Genomic DNA, 17,038 nt, shown 5'->3' with positions numbered 1-17,038 from the left:
CGTGCTCCCTGACCCTCAGCCCGGCAGGCGTGTCCTTACAAGCTATCTCTGCAGGTTGCTATGTGAATAGTGCCCCCTGGAGTCGTGCAGCATGGTGGCCCAGGTGTCACAGTGCCTTCTGGAGGACAGGTCTGGACCATCCAGGAAATCAGTGTGCAGGCAGCCTGGCGAGGGGCCAGGCAGAGATAGCCAGGGGGACCCGCACCTCCTGGAGGGCACTGTCGGCACCTGGGGAGAAGCAGAGGGGGGGAGCCTGGACCGGCCATCCCTCCCGCCACTCACCAGCCCTGTGACCTCGAGCATATGCTTACCCTTCTTGGGTCTCATTTGCTCAGCTGTGAAACGGGATTGATGATTATACTAGAACCCTGCTTGCACCCGGGTTGTGAGAACCGAATCCCTGGACAATTAAAGAGAAGGAATCACAGAGAAGAGTGGGGATTTTACACGGAGGAAATCGGGTGGCTCAGTTGGTTAAGCGTCCGACTCTTTTTTTTTTTTTTTAATGTTTTTATTTATTTTTGAGACAGAGAGACAGAGCATGAGCAGGGGAGGGGCAGAGAGAGAGGGAGACACAGAATCGGAAGCAGGCTCCAGGCTCTGAGCTGTCAGCACAGAGCCCGACGCGGGGCTCGAACTCACGGACTGTGAGATCATGACCTGAGCCGAAGTCGGACACTTAACCCACTGAGCCACCCAGGTGCCCCTAAGCGTCCGACTCTTGATTTTGACTCAGGTCATGATCCCAGAGTCACGGGATCGAAACTTGCGTCGGATTCCACGCTAAGCTTGGAGCCTGCTTGAGATTCTGTCTCTCTGCCCCTCTCCCCACTCGCTCGCTCGCCCTCTCTCTCTCTCAAAAAATTAAACATAAAAATAGACAAATAAACTGAGAAAATCTAAAGCCACCATCAAAGTGAAAATCCACAATACAAACTTAAAGGTTTAAAACCAGGAAGTCGGGCTGAAAAGTCACCCTGAGCAACAGAGAGAAGTTAAGAGGTTTAAAATAATGGTAAAATAAAGTGACAAAATGAATGTGATTTAAGGTAGAAGATCAAAGCCTGAAGTCTGAGATTAAAAGATTAAACCCGTGAACCTTAAGACGTAAGAATTTAAGAAGCTCCAGACGACCACCCATGAGACAGATTTCCCAGAGGACGGGACCGTGGATGAACCTACTCAGAGAACAAAGACACAGTTCATCTTCTGAACATGAAGATGTTACTTTAATTTTGTTATATATATTTTTTTATTTTTTTAAGTTTATTTATCTTGAAAGAGAGAGAGAGAAAGAACGAGCAGGGGAGGGGCAGAGAGAGAGGGGCACAGAGGATCTGAAGCAGGCTCTGTGGCTGGCCATATATATGTGGGCACATATTGTTTTCACTGCCTTTTTATTATTTTTTGATATTATTATTTTTTGATTATTCTTTAAATAATCAAACCGCGAAATCAAATCGAACCCACAAACCGCGAGATCATGACCTGAGCTGAAGTCGGACGCTTAACCAACTGAGCCACCCAGGTGCCCCCATATTTTTTTAAATTTTAAGCAGGCTTCGTGCCCAGCACAGAGCCCAGTACAGGGCTTGAACTCATGACCCCGAGATCAAGAGTCATACATTCCACTGTCTGAGCCACACAGGTGCCCCAGGAAGCACTTTTTTTTTTTTTTAAGAGAGAGAGAGCATGAGCTGGGGAGAGGGGCAGAGGGAGAGAGAGAGAGAGAGAGAGAGAGTCTTAAGCAGGCTCCATACTCAGTGCACACGGGACTCAATCCCACAACCCTGAGATCATGACCTGAGCCGAAATCAAGAGTCAGACGCTCAGTTGAATGTGCCACCCAGGTGCTCTGAACATTTTTTAAATGGAGGGTGAGCCTGGCAATGTTTGGAGCTCAGGGAGTAGCAAAGAGGAGGGGCAACATTGAAGATTTAGGGGTGTGTGTGTGGGGGGGGGTGCATTGAGCATCTACGATGTTCCAGGCACTAGGCTAAAAGTTAGGGATATGAGGGAGCCCATTGTGGGGCCTGACCATGGAGAGAACCCATGGTTCCCTACAAGGATGTCCCCTCAGACAGAGATGTGTGCCATGAGGGGGTGGGGGAAGGCAGGGGAGGAAAGGGTGTGGGTGTGCGTCACTTGGAATGGCTTCTCTGGGGGGGGGGGGGTGTCTGGGCCGGGATCTAAGTTTCCCGGTTATTTGCCCTGTCCCATGTTGCCTTCTGAATTTACTCTGGACCCCAAATTACAGTCTTAAGACATTTTTCAGCCACTCATGGGGAACAGGAGAGGGACCAGAGTGGGTGTCCAGAGCTGAGAATGGAGAGGGCGGAGTGGTGACAGTTTAAGACAGAGACTCCAGGCTCCGGAGCCAGCTCTATGGATGGGGGCAGTGCCTGGAGTCAGGAGGGCAAATCAGCCTGAAATCCTGCAGGGCCAGGGTCAGGGTCGATGGTGGGGAGTGGGCGCAGGGGTGGGGTGGGAGGAGCACTGTGACGGCAGCGGGGAGACTTCAAGTCCTGGCCTCTTGGGGTCCTGGTGATAGAAGGAACATCCATCCTCCCCCTACTGTCCCAGATGGACACTCATAGAGAGGCCAGAACCACATCTGGGAACCACATCTGGGAGGCCACATCTGCCTAGAACTCTAGGGTCAGGAGCTGAGACATCTGGGTCCCCAGGTGGGGCTGGCTTGTGAACTTGGCCCTGAGCCTTCGGCGCTCTGGATTTCAGTCGTCCCTCCCATCCACGGATGGGGATTGAGAGAGCCGAGCGCGACACCTGGTGGTGAGCTGGCAGCGTTACAGGCAAGAGGGCTGGATGGGTCCCCGTGGAGTCAGGGGTCCAGGCGTCACGGAGAGCAAAGAGGCGAAGTGGGACGAGAGAGTCCCCTGTTCTTGAGACCACTCCCTAGCATGTGACAGACCCTGGGCTGGGAGGAAGGGATGTGGCATTTGATTGTCATAACAAGCCAGTGCAGTGTATTTCATTGTCCTAGTCATATTGGAGATGGGAAAGCAGGGGCTCAAGGAGTTTAGGGGCTCTGGTGAGGTCGTAAACCAGCTAAGTGGCTGGGCTGCAATTCAAACCCGGGCAGTCTCATTCTTTTTTTTTTTTTTTAATCTTTATTTATTTTTGAGGGGGCAGGGGGCAACACAGGAAAGGAACTGAGAGAGGGAGACACAGAATCCAAAGCAGGCTGCAGGCTCTGAGCTGTCAGCACAGAGCCCAACGCGGGGCTCGAACTCATGAACCATGAGATCAGGACCTGAGCCGAAGTCAGACACTTAAATGACTGAGCCATCCAGGCGCCCCCAGATGGTCTCATTCTTTTATCTTTTTTTTTTTTTTTCAACATTTATTTATTTTTGGGACAGAGAGAGACAGAGCATGAACGGGGGAGGGGCAGAGAGAAAGGGAGACACAGAATCGGAAGCAGGCTCCAGGCTCTGAGCCATCAGCCCAGAGCCTGACGCGGGGCTCGAACTCACGGACCGCGAGATCGTGACCTGGCTGAAGTTGGACGCTTAACCGACTGCGCCACCCAGGCGCCCCAGATGGTCTCATTCTTAAGCCTTTTCAGGTTCCTTTCCTAGCTCAGGGGGCCAGTGCTGTGAGCATCGGGTGGGGTGTCGAAGGGACCCCTGGTCCCCACTGCCACCCACAGTGGCTCAACCCCGCACCAGAACACTGCTGCTCCGAGTTCTGAATCTTCCCAAAGCGGGACCCAGGGCCCCACCCGATCCCATCCCAGGAGGAGTGACCCAGGGAAGGATGCTCCCCCACACCCCTGCCACCTGCAAACTGCTGACATTTCCCTCCGCGATCCCCCATGCCTGGGGATTACACTCCCCACTTTACAGATGAGGAAACTGAGGTTGGGGGTTGCCCAAGGTCACAGGTGGGTTAATGCCTGAGTCAGGGGCTCAAGCCGCAGTGTGGTGCTGTCTCTTGATGACAAATGTTAGCTCTCAGGCACTGTTAGGCAATTCATGCCCATCAGGAACATAAAAGGGGACTCCAGTCGAGGGTGATAAGAGAGAGTCAGAGGAGAATTGCTTTGGATAATTCTTTGGGGGGGGCTGTCCGGAAGGGTTTTGTTTTTTTTTTAATGTCTATTTACTTTTGAGAGAAAGAGAGACAGAGCGCAAGCAGGGGAGGGGCAGAGAGAGAGGGAGACACAGAATCTGAAGCAGGCTCCAAGCTCTGAGCCATCAGCCCAGAGCCCGGTGTGGGGCTTGAACTCACAAACTGTGATATGACCTGAGATAAAGTCGGACGCTTGGCTGACCGAGCCACCCAGGCGCCCCAGAAGAAGGGAATTTAGTAGCAACCTGACCTCTACCAGTAGCACAACCTCTCAAATGATGGACATTTTTGTGGCCACCAAAAATGTCTTGAGACTTGCCAAATGTCCCCTTAAGGGAAAACTTACATTAGGTTGAGAACCACTGGCTCGAACAAGTCAAGTTGCCCTTAGGATTATACCCTGTGAGTCCTGCTTGGCTCTTTGTCTCCGGCATTCTGCAAATTCAATGTAACGTGCCTCGGTGTGGATTTCTTTTTTATTTATAAAATAAATAAAACTTCTCGGGATTCTTTGCATTTCATATCTTTCACCAATTCTGGAAATTTCTCAGCTGTGTCTTCTTTAAATGACGTCCCTCTACAGGGTGTCGGTTTAAGTGTCCGACTTCAGCTCAGGTCGTAATCTTGTGGTTTGTGAATGAATTTGAGCCCTGTGTCTGGCTCTGGGCTGACCCCCTCAGAACCTGGAGCCTGCTTTGGAGTCTGTGTCCCCCTCTCTCTCTCTGCCCCTCCCCTGCTTGTACTCTCTCTCTCAAAAATGAACATTAAAAAATTAAAAAAAATATATTTTGGGGTGCCTGGCTGGCTCAGTCAGTGGAGCACGTGACTTGACCTTCAGGTTGTGGGTTTGAGTCCCACATTGGGTGGGACTTCCTTCCTTCCTTCCTTTCTTAAGTTTACTTATTAATTTTGAGAGGGGAGTGAGGGACATGGAGGGAGAGAGAGAATCCCAAGCTGTCAGTGTCGAGGCCGATACACGCACAGTAAGATCATGACCAGAGCCAAAATCAAGAGTCAGGCGCTAGCTTAATTGAGCCACCCAGACGTCCCTAGTCCTTATTTCTTAGGGAGTTGTAGCTCAGTCATTTTTGACTTTTGACAGGCATCTTGGTCCCAATTTTCCACCTTGCAAAGCTTTGTCCGCTGAGCCCCTTGTGGCCATAAAATCCCAAGCCTCGGGGTTTCCAGCACTGGCAAATGCCCTGGGGCAGCTGCCGCTTACAAGGGGCTTAACCACTCTCCGGGGCAGACATTTGTTTTGGGCCCTCGAGGATTTCCCGTACTTGCCTGCAGGCTCAGTTATAGGCTGGGAAGCATGTGGGTTGTATTTCATCCGGCACATTCCATCAGGAGAAATTATATCAAGAGGAATTTTGTTTGTTTGTTTGTTTAATGAGGTTTAGCCGGCTTTACGGCCAGAAACAGATCTCACCGTGTCTTCCAGCGCGTTCGTGACTCCTGTGGATTCTGCGGGCAGATTGTGTTCAGAGATTGGTTCTTTCGCTCTGACTCCCCCCAGCAGCTGCTCCCTTGCCTTTCTTTGCTCTACCCTGGTGAGCTTTCCTTTCTCTTTCCTGCCTCACTGGTCTGGGAAGTGCAGTCAGAAGCAGGGCTCTGTATGCAGGGGTTTGGTCCAAGCTGATATTCCCAGCTGGAGTGTGGGTGGGAGCCTCCTCCTCACTGGGACCCTCAGGATGTGCCTCTGCTCCGCCTCCTGGGGGCTGTCGTTGGGTTGACCGCCTCCTCCTCCCTGTCCCCGCCCCCCCCAGCCCCAGGCAGCTTCTCAAGGCTTGAGTCAGGGACTCGGGGGCTTGGTTGATGGCGACAGGCCGTCCAGACTCTGGCGTCAGTTTGTCCATCCTATTTTATTAATAATGTTCTTACCAACATTCGTCTCTTCCCATGTCTTCGTGGGTAGAGTACACGGTATTTCTCAACCCGGCTGAGCATCGAGAGGAATGGATAAAGACAAATACTGTATGATCTCACTTATATGTGGAGTAAAATTTTTAAAAAGCCCTCATACATGTAGAGAACAGATGGGTGGTTACCAGGGGTGGGGGGCGGTTTGCAGGGTGGGTGAAATGGGCGAAGGGGGTCAAAGGTACAAACTCCCAGTTATAAGACAAATTTTTTTTTAATTTTTTTAACACTTATTTTTGAGACAGAGAGAGAGCATGAACAGGGGAGGGTCAGAGAAAGAGGGAGACACAGAATCCAAAACAGGCTCCCGGCTCTGAGCTGTCAGCACAGAGCCCGACGTGGGGCTCGAACCCACGGACCGTGAGATCGTGACCCGAGCCGAAGTCGGACGCTTAACCGACTGAGCCACCCGAGCCACCCAGGCGCCCCAAGACAAATATTTTTAGTGTTCTTCTTACTTTTGAGAGAGAGGAGACAGAGTGCAAGTGGGGGAGGGGCAGAGAGAGACAGAGAGCGGGAGAGAGAGGGAGAGAGGGAGACCTAGAATCTGAAGCAGGCTCCAGGCTCCCAGCTGTCAGCACAGAGCCCGACGCGGGGCTCGAACCCACGGACCGCGAGATCATGACCTGAGCTGAAGTCGGACGCTTAACCGACGGAGCCACCCAGGCGCCCCATTCTGGGGTCTCGTTTAGATCCCACAGTGTGTGAGAACGGTTTTATTTTCTGTATGTCACAGATGAGGAAACTGAGGCTCAGGGAAGAAGAGCATGGGGGGCCTGGTCCACACAGTCAGAGGGTGGCAGCTGGGCTGGCTGTCAAGGATGTCCTGACAAGGGTGCCTGTGCTCATTCCAGAGGGGTGCTGAGAACCCCCACCCCCACCCCGAACACACACGCAGGGTCAAGGCCACCCTCCAGGCCTTCCGCTTTGCACACACCATCCCGAAGCCCCCACCCCCCATCCCTGCAGCCTTCTGTCCCCGAGGCTGTGAGCCCCTGAGGACGGGACATCTCCCCTTCCTCACCAGCCCCTCAAGGAGTTCTCTCATCCCGGCACAGGTGTCTTCTATCCGGCACCTCTTGGGGGCTCCTTCCATGAGATTCGGGCCCTCTGCCCTCTGGCCTCGTGTGCCCCGCACCCTCAGCGCTGGTGACAGTAAGACTTGTGCTCCAGCCTTGCCCCGGGCCTCTCCCTGAGCCGCCAGGTCCCCTACTCTCTCTGACACTCCCTGCCTGCTCCCCTCTTCTTTCCTCCCTGCACCCAGCACCTTCTTCTTCCCAGCAGGTAACACGGGGTCACCCTGACTGCTGGCTCCAGGAGCCTTGAATGGGCGGGGGCTTCCGCTCTTTTCTGACCACAGGCCCCCAGCATGCAGTTTGCCCTGAAGTCTGAACTGGTCAAAGAAACACTGCCCTCCCACCCTCCACAACACTACCCGCCCCCATCAGCAAGAGTGACGCATTTAGGGCCCTTAGTCTCAGTCGGTGATGGGGCCTGGGCGGGGGGCAGGGGGAGGCAATGGAAAGGAACCAGAAATCACAGCGGTGTCCGAGAAGCCTGGAGAGGAAAAGAATCCTGTTTGCAGGAGCTCTCTGAATCTCAAAATGCCGGGCTGGTAAGGTCGGTTCCGGAACGACAGAGCCCATTAACATCTGAGGCCCCAGAGCTCCCCATTTGTTCCCACCCCCTCCCCAGACCCATTCTGCACCCCCTCTCTCCGGGCTCTGTGCGCCCAGGGGCTGGCCTCTCGCCCTCCAACAGGCTGCCTTGCCTGGGCTCCCGGTTGGGTTCATCACCCTCCAGATCCTGCTCGCCTAGATCGCACCGCCTGGGGTGGGGTCCCCTCCACAGCTGCAGCTTTTGGTTTCACTCACAGCTCCTTTGCCCCTTTGAGGTGGCAGTGGTGCCCTGTGGGTTCCCTTAGCCGTGGCCACACCTTGCACACGGCCCCTTCCTTAAGCCCTTCACCCGAGGACTTCCTCTCTCTGCTTCCTCCCACTGTGCTGATGCAGCGCTCGGGAGACCGCACGACGCTTCCAGACTCAGCTGTCAACCTCGATAGCCTCATTCGGTCTCCCAGGGAGGCAACGTCTACTGCAAAACCTGTAAAATGACCACAGAGCTTGCAAAACCTCGACTGTTCATTTGATCTCTAGAAAGCTTGCTGCAGGAGATAGAATTTGCTCACTAAGGTTAAACGTTCTCCCCGAACTCACTGAACTCGTGTTCGTCATTTGGCACGTCAGGGGTTTTTTGTTTTTTTCCTTCTGGGCCCAGTCATACTTCCAGCAGATTCAAATCCAGACCCCCAGCCCTGCCCGGCCGCCTTGCCACGCCTCCCGTCCCGCTGACCTATCTCTCGTGCTCGTCCCGTCCCTGCTGGGTTCCTGCTCTTTGGACAAGGCCAGGTGCAGTCTCCCGGACTTCTTAATGCCAGGCCCTCTGAGGCCCCCATCAGTCATTCACAACTGAGTAGGAATTAGTTGGCAGCTAATGGGACTATCGACTCCTGGCATGCACTGGGGCGCCCACAGAGAAAAGCAGACAACGAAGGCCCCAGACCTCAGTCACAAGCTTTATTGTCTCGAGCACAGACTCGCCACACTTCAACAATTCCACTTTGGGGAGGGCAAGGGTGCGGGAGGGCTTGGGGACGGGGCACGGCTGAGCCCACACCGGACAGGCGGAGACGCTCGCAGCCAAGTGGCTTCTTTGCCACCTGCCAGCCGCCTTGGGGGCTCAACCCCTCCTGGTGTGGGCCTTTGGCTGTTAGTAGACTAATCAGTGCCTCCCGTAGGAGGGGCGAGCTGCCAGATTTTGCTGGAAAGAGTAGTATTTGACTCTGGGTTAGGCCACTAAAGCATCGCTTCTAGACTGTTGTTAATAAAACCGCATGCGAGAGCTACCAGAAGCCAGTGGGGAGGTGGGGGGCTGATGGGACGAACTGGCTGCCCCCTCCAGGATGGGCTGAGTTTGGGCAAGGATGGGAGCCACACGCATCTGTGCCTGGGAGCACCCAAAGGCCACCAAGGTTGTTCCCAGGGCACAGTCTGCGTACCCATCCTGGTGCATTTCGGGAACACCACCATGGGCCATCAGGTTTCCCCTGCGAACCTCTGGCAGGGGAGGGCCCCGAACGAAAACCCTCCCTGAGCTGCGGGAGGTGGAGGCAGGCCCAAAGCAGTACCCTGCGGGCCCTCCGGCTCTAGAGGCTTTTCTGAACTGGCTTTTCCCGCTACACACAGGTCTGGAGTAACTCAGCTGGACTCGGGGGGCAGAGGAGAGAGGCGGCTAGATTTTTCTCGTCATCAACATCCCTTGGGCTCTTTCCTTGGCTATAGGAGACGGGCTTACAAAGCTCTGGACAGGTGCCTGGTAAGAAAGGGGGCTGTTGGTACGTGTGCATTCCGATGCACGTGTGTGGCACACGCATCCCTGAACGCTCACCCACCTACGTATGCCTGGGCGTGTGGGCACGCAGCCAGGTGGCAGCAACGTTTGCGATGTACGTGGGCGCGGGCCTGCCAGACCTGGCGCTCGGTCCCAAGAGCGTGTGTCCTGTGCACCCCAGCGTGTGCGTCCTGAGCGCGGCTGACTGCAAATGCCCACCCCCCACGACCGCGTGTGCGCGCCTGCTCCCTCCGTGCGTGTGCCAAGGGTCAGGGGGTGCACGTGGCGCAGGGCACAGGCCCAGATTCGGAGCGTCTGGTCAACCCAGGAGACACGTTCCAGACCAGTCCAAACGCCCTGCGGCCACCCTGCCCCCGCTCCAAGCCAGGTGCGTGGTGGGGGATGGGGAGAGGGGCTTCTGAACTTTCCTAACACTGTGGCTCCTGGCCCTGGTGGCTACCCTCTGGCCAGCAGCTTGGAGCTGTGTATGTGAGATGGTGTTGGGGGCTGGGGGGAGAAGGACCTTGCCCCCAACACCTCGAACCCGGGCCTCACTGGGCAGACAGGCCGACGGGTCTCGGACCACTGTTTGAAGAAGGCTCAGCCTGTGGGGGCAAGAAGCCTGGGGACTGCTTAGGCCCGGAAGTGGCTGCAGAAAAGGGGGTCCCCACCGGGCTCCTGAGGCCTGGCCTGCCTTCCTTGGTGCCTAGCTGGGCCCCCTCTGACCCTTTCCCAGGACGATGGCTCTCTGGGGTCTCAGGGGAACCCGGGAGAAGAAGGAGAAGAACGGGAGGGCAGGGACACACCTGGGGTGCCAAGATGGTCCTCAGGGCAGCTCGAGAGGGGCCTGGCCGGATCACCTCAGCCTCCCCAAACTCCAGAAACTGCCGGGGCGTCCAGGGTGTCCAGGCTGAAGGTCCCGGGGTCCAGGCCAGGACTGTACCGCTCGCTGTGGAAGGTGGTGCTTGAGGGAGCCTCCCGGTCCGGCAGGGGGGTCGGGGTGGGGGATTGTCCGCGGCAGTGGGCACATTATCGTTATAAACACTGTTCTTGTCTCCAAAGTGACAGTCCTGGCCCCTGCCTGGAGGGGGCGCCGCCGGGGCAGGCCGGAGGGGCTCTGCTGTGGACTCGGCTGCTCCACGGTGTCCCTCAGGGTCAGTGCTTCTCCTGGGGGGAGCAAGGCCTTGATCAGCAAGCGTGTCTCAGATAGTGAAGGGAGTGGGGTGGGCTGTTTGAGAGCCCACTTGTGCCAGGGAGCGGGGACAGCACATGCAAAGGCCCCGGGGCAGGAAAAGCCACTCTGCGGTGTCTGGGGTGTAGTGAGACAGGAGGTAGGGTGGGAGCAGTTTAGGGGAAGGGGTGAGAGCAGATGGGTCTCACAAAGAGCACCGAGTGCCCGTGTACACAAAAATGCGGCCAATGTGGCACAAAGTAGACCGTGGAAAGGACACTTGTTGACTTTTGAGAGCAGGAACAGGGTGGCAGAGGGTCGTCTGTTGGACCTCAGCTGGGAACGTGCATGTCAGGTGACTCGAATTTTTCTCCCCTCTGCACGTGTCCGTGAATGACCACACAAGTGCCGTGAGTATTGATTCTGGGGTCACAAATTTTATCGAGGAGGTAGGTTTGCAAGTAAGGAATCTGTGAATAATGAGGACCGACTGGGTATGCACACACACACACACACACACACACACGCACACACACAGCAAAGTTCAAGAAGGATATCATTTCAAAATGTCAACCTTGGTCACCTCTGGGCAGGAGGACTATCTTCTTTATCTATTTTGGGTCTTTCCCCCCACCAAACGTTTCCTAATAGACATGTTTTAACTTTTATTATGAAAGTCCTTAAAAAAAGAGACACGAGGTTAAAAGAGCAGATGACAGCCGAGCCAACTTTAACTGCACTGGCCCCAGGTCGTGAGCGACCCGACGGTGAAGCCTCTGGCGCAAATGCACCGTCATGATTTTGGTGGCTTTTCGGGGTTTTTTGGCCAGAGGAGTCGGCCAGGGTGTCTCCCCGGGGCCAGGGCGCCCCTTACCTCTTGTTTGTGGGCCTTGTCTTGCTGGTGGATGCCGTTTGCAGATCCGGAATTGGGGACGGCCTGTTGAGGGAGAGTCACGCGCAGATGCTGAGAGGTTCACCAGGCAGCAGTTCCTGGTTTGGCCCCTAGGTGGCGAGGTCTTCCCCTTGGGGCCATCAGAGGCTCTTCAGAATGCGGGTCCCAGGACCCCGGGGGACCAAGGCTGCATCCCCAGCTTAGTCTGAGCTCCTCCTCAAGATCAAACCACGTACCCCTTGGGCCGGGACTCCCGGAGGACAGGGCCACGCTTCCCGAGGACGGCGCCCCGTGGCTGGCCGCCGGGTCAGCCGCCCTGGCCCACGGCTCACCTGGGACTTGTCGGGGCTCCTCATGGCCTCCACGAGCTTCTCCACCTGCTGAGCCTGGTCCAGCGCGTCCCGCAGCGCATCTTCTGTGCTCATCAGCTGGTGCTGCAGCCGCACGAGCTCAGGCGCCGAGGACGGGTCAATGAGCGAGTAGCGCCTCTGGTCCGACAGGGACTTCTCTTTGTCCTGGAAGCAGCAGGGAAGGGAGGGGGAGTACGCACGCGATCGTGTGTGTGTGTGTGTGTGTGTGTGTGTGCGCGCATGCACATACCTGTGCACATGTGTGCTGGGGGGAGGGCGGTCTCTCCTCCAGGCAGGAAGCTCTCCTGGCCCCCCCTGCTCTCTGGGCCAGGCCTTCCTCCCCCACTCGAGGGTCCCCACTGAAGTATCCTCTTTGTCCCCTGCCCTGAATTCCCAGGCTGTCAGATGCTTCAGATTCTCCAGGTCCTGAAATGCAGGACGCCCTCCCTTCTTTCCTTCTTGTGGCCCCCACTCCCCCCTTCCCCCTCCCCCACTGTCTTTAGGTGGGTCCCTTCCCTTCACCCCTAGATCCACGGCTTCATCACCTCTTACCCTCCTCCCCTCCCCAACAGGACATTTGTGACGTTCAGCTCCCAAGTCTTCCACGACTGACCCCTGCCCACCAGGGTGCCTGGAGATACACCCGCCAGCCTCCCTGCTCCCACATAAACTGCCCCTGGGCCGCATGCTTCCAGATCCTTCCGCTCCGCTCTGATCGTCCACCTAAAACTCCCTCACTTTGGGGGTTTTCTAACCACCAAGCCCTTCCCCGGTTTTCCTGTGGCACGGGGCGGGGGGGGGGGGTGGGGAAGAGACAGCTCAGAGAGACACAGGAGAGGCCGCCCCCGGGTAAAGGGGAACTTCCCACATCCATGTAAACTTGACCAGCCCGTTCCCCACGGAGAGGAGCCAGAATGCCACTGCCCCCACTCCATGAAGCTCAGGGAAAGTCTCAGAATCAAAACTCTGAAGTCTCCACCAGCCCCAGGGCCTTGTCTTCTCCTGAGTTAGGTCCAGACTCACAGAGCCACAAGGACCGCAAGGGCCCTGGAATCCTGCCTGCTGGCTAGACCCGCCAGGATTGGAGGGGTGTGTGACACCCCTTAGCCCTTGACCCTACGGGCCCCCACAGCTGTGGGTGGGTCCTGTTCCTCCCCCCGGCCCTCAAGGCCTCCCTTCTTCTGTCTCCTCCAATGGCCAAACCCCAGCGGCTGAGCGGGAGGGCAGGGAGGGGCTTTGGAGCAACTTCCTAGGACAGCAGCCTGTCTTCCCAGACAGGGTCCTGTCCTTCTCTTGCAACGGACTAGGCGCGGTAACTGGCCACAGGTTGGTCCTCAACGCACAGCCCGCTTACTCCGGCCCCCACCTCGGGGACTCAGCCCAGTCAGGCTCCTGCTCCTGATGGAGGGGTCTCAGCTCCCAGAACCCCAGGGTCAGAAGGTGCTTTGATATACCCATCTCCCTCCTTCGACTGATGCGTGAGTCCCCACTGCCAAGCCCTGAGCAAGGAGTTGGTTTCTGGCTTGATTCCTCCCCTGCATGGGGCGCTCACCCTGAAGCAGTCCATCCTAGCTCTGGACAAGCTCAAGTTCTTCGGAAGTCTTCCTTTGCCCTGAATCCCCCAGACGACCACATGGCCGGCTACAACGTCTGCAAACGGGTCGCCGTGGCCCCTCCACCGGCTACATCGCTGACCTGTGATTCTAGGGCCTTCTGAGCCCTCCCTGTGACTTGGCTCTAGGAGGCTGCCAGTCGCCACAGCTGGGGCAGCCTCAGCCCACCCTGCCATCCCCCCATCCCCAGGCCACCCCCTGGCCCACATACCAGCCCAGTCAGCTTTTCTCGCAGGCCCCGGATGTCATCCTTGAGTTTCTGCTCCTTGATCCGCCACTCAGCCTTGTGCACCTCGCGGCTCAGGTCCCTCTCGGGCCCTGGCGAATGGCGATTGGCCTCCAGCAGCAACACTCGAAGTTCATTCAGGCTCCTGGCAGGGGCCAGTGAGGGGCACAGAAGAGCTAGTCAGCCCTGGCCCTCTGTTCCCACATTGTGGAGATTCACCGGGTGCCTACAGACAGGCCACCCTGACAGGGACACAGCACCTGTGCCACGAGGGGCCGCTGTGGAAACACGAGGCATGAAACCAAGAGGGGCCAGATTTGGGGATGGGATGGTCAAGAGAACTGGGTCTCTTCCGGAATGTTTTTCAAGTTAAAAAAAAAAAAGAGAACAGGGGCCCCTGGGGGGCTCAGTAGGTTAAGCATCTGACCCTCGATTTCGACTCAGGTCATGATCTCATGGTTTGTGGGATCGAGCCCCATGTCCAGCTCTGTGCTCTCCCTCTCTCTCTGCCCCTTTTCTGCTCACATGCACACGTGCACTCTCTCTCTCTCTGTGAAAATAGATATATAAGCTTAAAAAAAAAGATAAAGAGAGAACAGAAGGTTTAATTAAAAAATAAAACAAGGGGCACCTGGGTGGCTCAGTTGGTTAAGCGTCCGACATCAGCTCAGGTCATGATCTCACCGTCTGTGAGTTCGAGCCCCGCATCGGGCTCTGTGCTGACAGCTCAGAGCCTGGAGCCTGCTTCAGATTCCGTGTCTCCCTGTCTCTCTGCCCTTCCCCTGCTCATGCTGTGTCTCTCTCTCAGAAATAAATAAAACATTAAAAAAATAAAACAAAACAAATAAAACATTCACCCAAGAGAGCTCATGTGGTAAGACATTCTATTTTTTTTTTTTTTTTACTTTTTAAGATTTTTAAAAAAATTATTATCAAAAAAAAAATTTTTTTAATCTTTATTTTCGAGAGACAGAGAGAGACTAGGGTTGGGGGAAGGGCAAAGAGAGAGGGAGACATAGAAATCTAAGCGGGCTCCAGGCTCCAAGCTGTCAGCACAGAGCCCAACATGGGGCCTGAACTCACAAACTGTGAGATCATGACCTGAGCCGGTCTGCCGCTTAATTGAGTGAACCACCCAGGTTCCCCTGCTTGCTACAATTTTTTAACGTTTATTTATTTCATGAGAGACAGTGACAGCACAAGCGGGGGAGGGACAGAGAGAGAGGGGGAGAGAGAGAATCCCAAGCAGGCTCTATGCTGCCAGCACAGAGCCCGATGCGGGGCTCGAACTCACAGACCGTGAGATCACGACCTGCGCCGAAACCAAGAGTCGGGCGCTTCATCTCCCCAGGCACCCCAGCTTGTTATGACTTTTAAATGGATTAAGAAATATTTAAAAATTTCTGCTTTAATTGATAACATGGCAAATACAGAAGCATTAAGCAAACGCTGTGGGGGAATCCTCATGACCTTGAAGTGCTGAAAGGGGTGCGGGGACCAAGAAGTGTGGGAACCACTCATCTTGCCTACAAGCTCTGCCTGGAGATCCGTGTCGAGAAGGATTCCGAGGCTGCATCCGAGCTCAGCGGGGGACTACGGCGGGCGCTGGCCATTGCCAGCCACCTATCCCTCCCGCCCCGCCCCTGCCCTGCCTCTCAGGCAGGTGGAGCGGCGCCAGGGTCGGGCCCGACGGGACCACGGCGCCCACGGCTAACTCACCGCTCCTTCCTGAGCAGCTCCTGGCTGATGAGGACCAGCTGGCCCGAGGCGTCGTGGGTCTTCTGGGACACGGCTTCCAGCTCAGCCTCCAGGCGCCGCTTCTCCTTCTGGAGGGTTTCCGCCTTCTTCTCTCCCGCCTTGCACTTCGCCTCCAGTGCTGAGGTCGGCCGGCAGGGAAAGCAGAGAGAGGGGCAGGATCGCCATGGGAATCTGTCCCACCCGGGGGGGGGGGGGGGAGGGCGGCGAAGGCCCCGGGCAGGGAGCCGGGTTTCTCGGGGGGACCACACAACTCCACACGCTCTACTGAGCGGGTCTCTCTCGTCCTGCAGGGCCGGGCAGCAAGGGGCCGAGGGGGCAGCTGCACAAAGCAGGCCACGGCCCCAAGCACAGCAGCGCAGGCCCTTCGGGGCCGGGGGAGCGGTCCGCCCTGCCCGAGACAGGACCCGGGCGCTTACGACCGTGTCCTGGACGAGGGAAAGCAAAATCTTCACCGTAGCCTTCCTTGGAGGGGTCTGAGGTCAGCTGACCTTGGCCGGGACCAATGAGGCCACGTGAATGTGGTGGGAACTGGACAGAAGTGGGGGTGGGAACCATTCCCCAGGAGGGGGGCCGTCTCGTGGACACCACCACTGGCGTTCTGGTGGGAGAAGCAGGGCCGGTTCACGAAGTCACCAATTCCAGACCCCTGCCTCTCCCCGGGCTCCCCCTCTGTCCTCGTGTCCTCTGTGTCTCGTCCCCTGCCGTGGCCGGCATCCTTCCCCCGGAATCTGAAATCCTGGTACTTCAGCTAGAAAGGCACCGGGGGCAGCAGCCACTCTATCTTTGTCACCCGTGAAATGGTCCTCAAGACCAGAGAGCAACCTGGTGGAGTTCACTGAGAGAACACGGAGAACTGGCTCCGGGGGAAGAGGCCGGCCGGGGTCCCTCATTGTCTCATGGACACTGTGGGGGCCACACCGGCCCTTTCACCACGGCTCAGGTGCAAACCCAGTGCGGGTGGACTGGTCCATGGTGCCCTCTCGGGGCAGAACGGGAGAGGGCGCCCTGACCCAGGAGCCAACCCACTCCACGCCCGACCGGCTGAGGCCCCCCATGAAAGCCCCCCCCACACCTGCCCTGCAGGAAGGAGACTTACCACTTACTTGGGCCCTGAGCATCTCGGTTTGGGACATCAAGGCTACTACCTCTTTGTCCCTTTTGTTCAGCTTGTCCTGCAGGCCTAGGGGAGGAGGGAGAGACAAGGGGTCTGCCTGCAGTGTTCCAGGTGCAGGGGCGGAGGGGGTGGCCTTCCCGCAAGAACCCTAAAACGAGGCCACAGTTGGCCTCCAGGGTCCAAACGTTCCCCCACACCAGCCCTCTCTCTGGGTAACCCGCTCTGGGTAAGAGACTCCTACACTGTGTGGTCTCGGGCCACTTAACTCTCAGAGTCTCAGTTTCCTCGAGTGAGAAATTGGGGTCCTGGTACCGTGTCACCCAGTCGTGGGGGTTCGAATACTGGATAGCCTCAGAGCAGTGCTAAAAAAGATAATCTATGGAAAGCGCAAGAAACATTACATTTCTGTACGCTACTTTATAAATGTAATGTAATGCCAATATAAATACCAATACGATTTTAGTTCTTATGGAACTAAATCAGCTGATTCTATTTTTGGTTTTGTT

General features: G+C 56.3%; 1 protein-coding gene across 6 annotated transcripts in view; it reads right to left on the bottom strand.

Annotated features, from left to right (window-relative positions):
• Window positions 1-8,580: 8,580 nt before the first annotated feature.
• Window positions 8,581-17,038, bottom strand: part of CLIP2 (CAP-Gly domain containing linker protein 2) — a 75,315-nt gene continuing 66,857 nt past the window's right edge. For 5 of the 6 annotated variants that reach the window (XM_047089105.1, XM_047089103.1, XM_047089107.1 and 2 more), the window contains 6 exons: window positions 16,515-16,598; window positions 15,380-15,536; window positions 13,646-13,805; window positions 11,804-11,986; window positions 11,454-11,516; window positions 8,581-10,575 (listed from right to left, as the gene is read on the bottom strand). In XM_047089105.1, coding sequence (XP_046945061.1) covers window positions 10,564-10,575; window positions 11,454-11,516; window positions 11,804-11,986; window positions 13,646-13,805; window positions 15,380-15,536; window positions 16,515-16,598 — 659 coding nt within the window. In that variant the 3' untranslated portion in view covers window positions 8,581-10,563. The remainder of the gene's footprint in view (window positions 10,576-11,453; window positions 11,517-11,803; window positions 11,987-13,645; window positions 13,806-15,379; window positions 15,537-16,514; window positions 16,599-17,038) is intronic. The other variant, XR_006964032.1, reaches the window with a different exon arrangement.

This window comes from Lynx rufus, unplaced genomic scaffold, assembly GCF_022079265.1.
Source record: "Lynx rufus isolate CCGP_SWC_20201006 ecotype Redwood Valley unplaced genomic scaffold, mLynRuf1.p SCAF_27, whole genome shotgun sequence".
In the NCBI taxonomy this organism is placed as follows: domain Eukaryota; kingdom Metazoa; phylum Chordata; class Mammalia; order Carnivora; family Felidae; genus Lynx; species Lynx rufus.
Note: the sequence above shows the minus strand (reverse complement) of the source record. Positions and strands in the feature narration are given on the sequence as shown.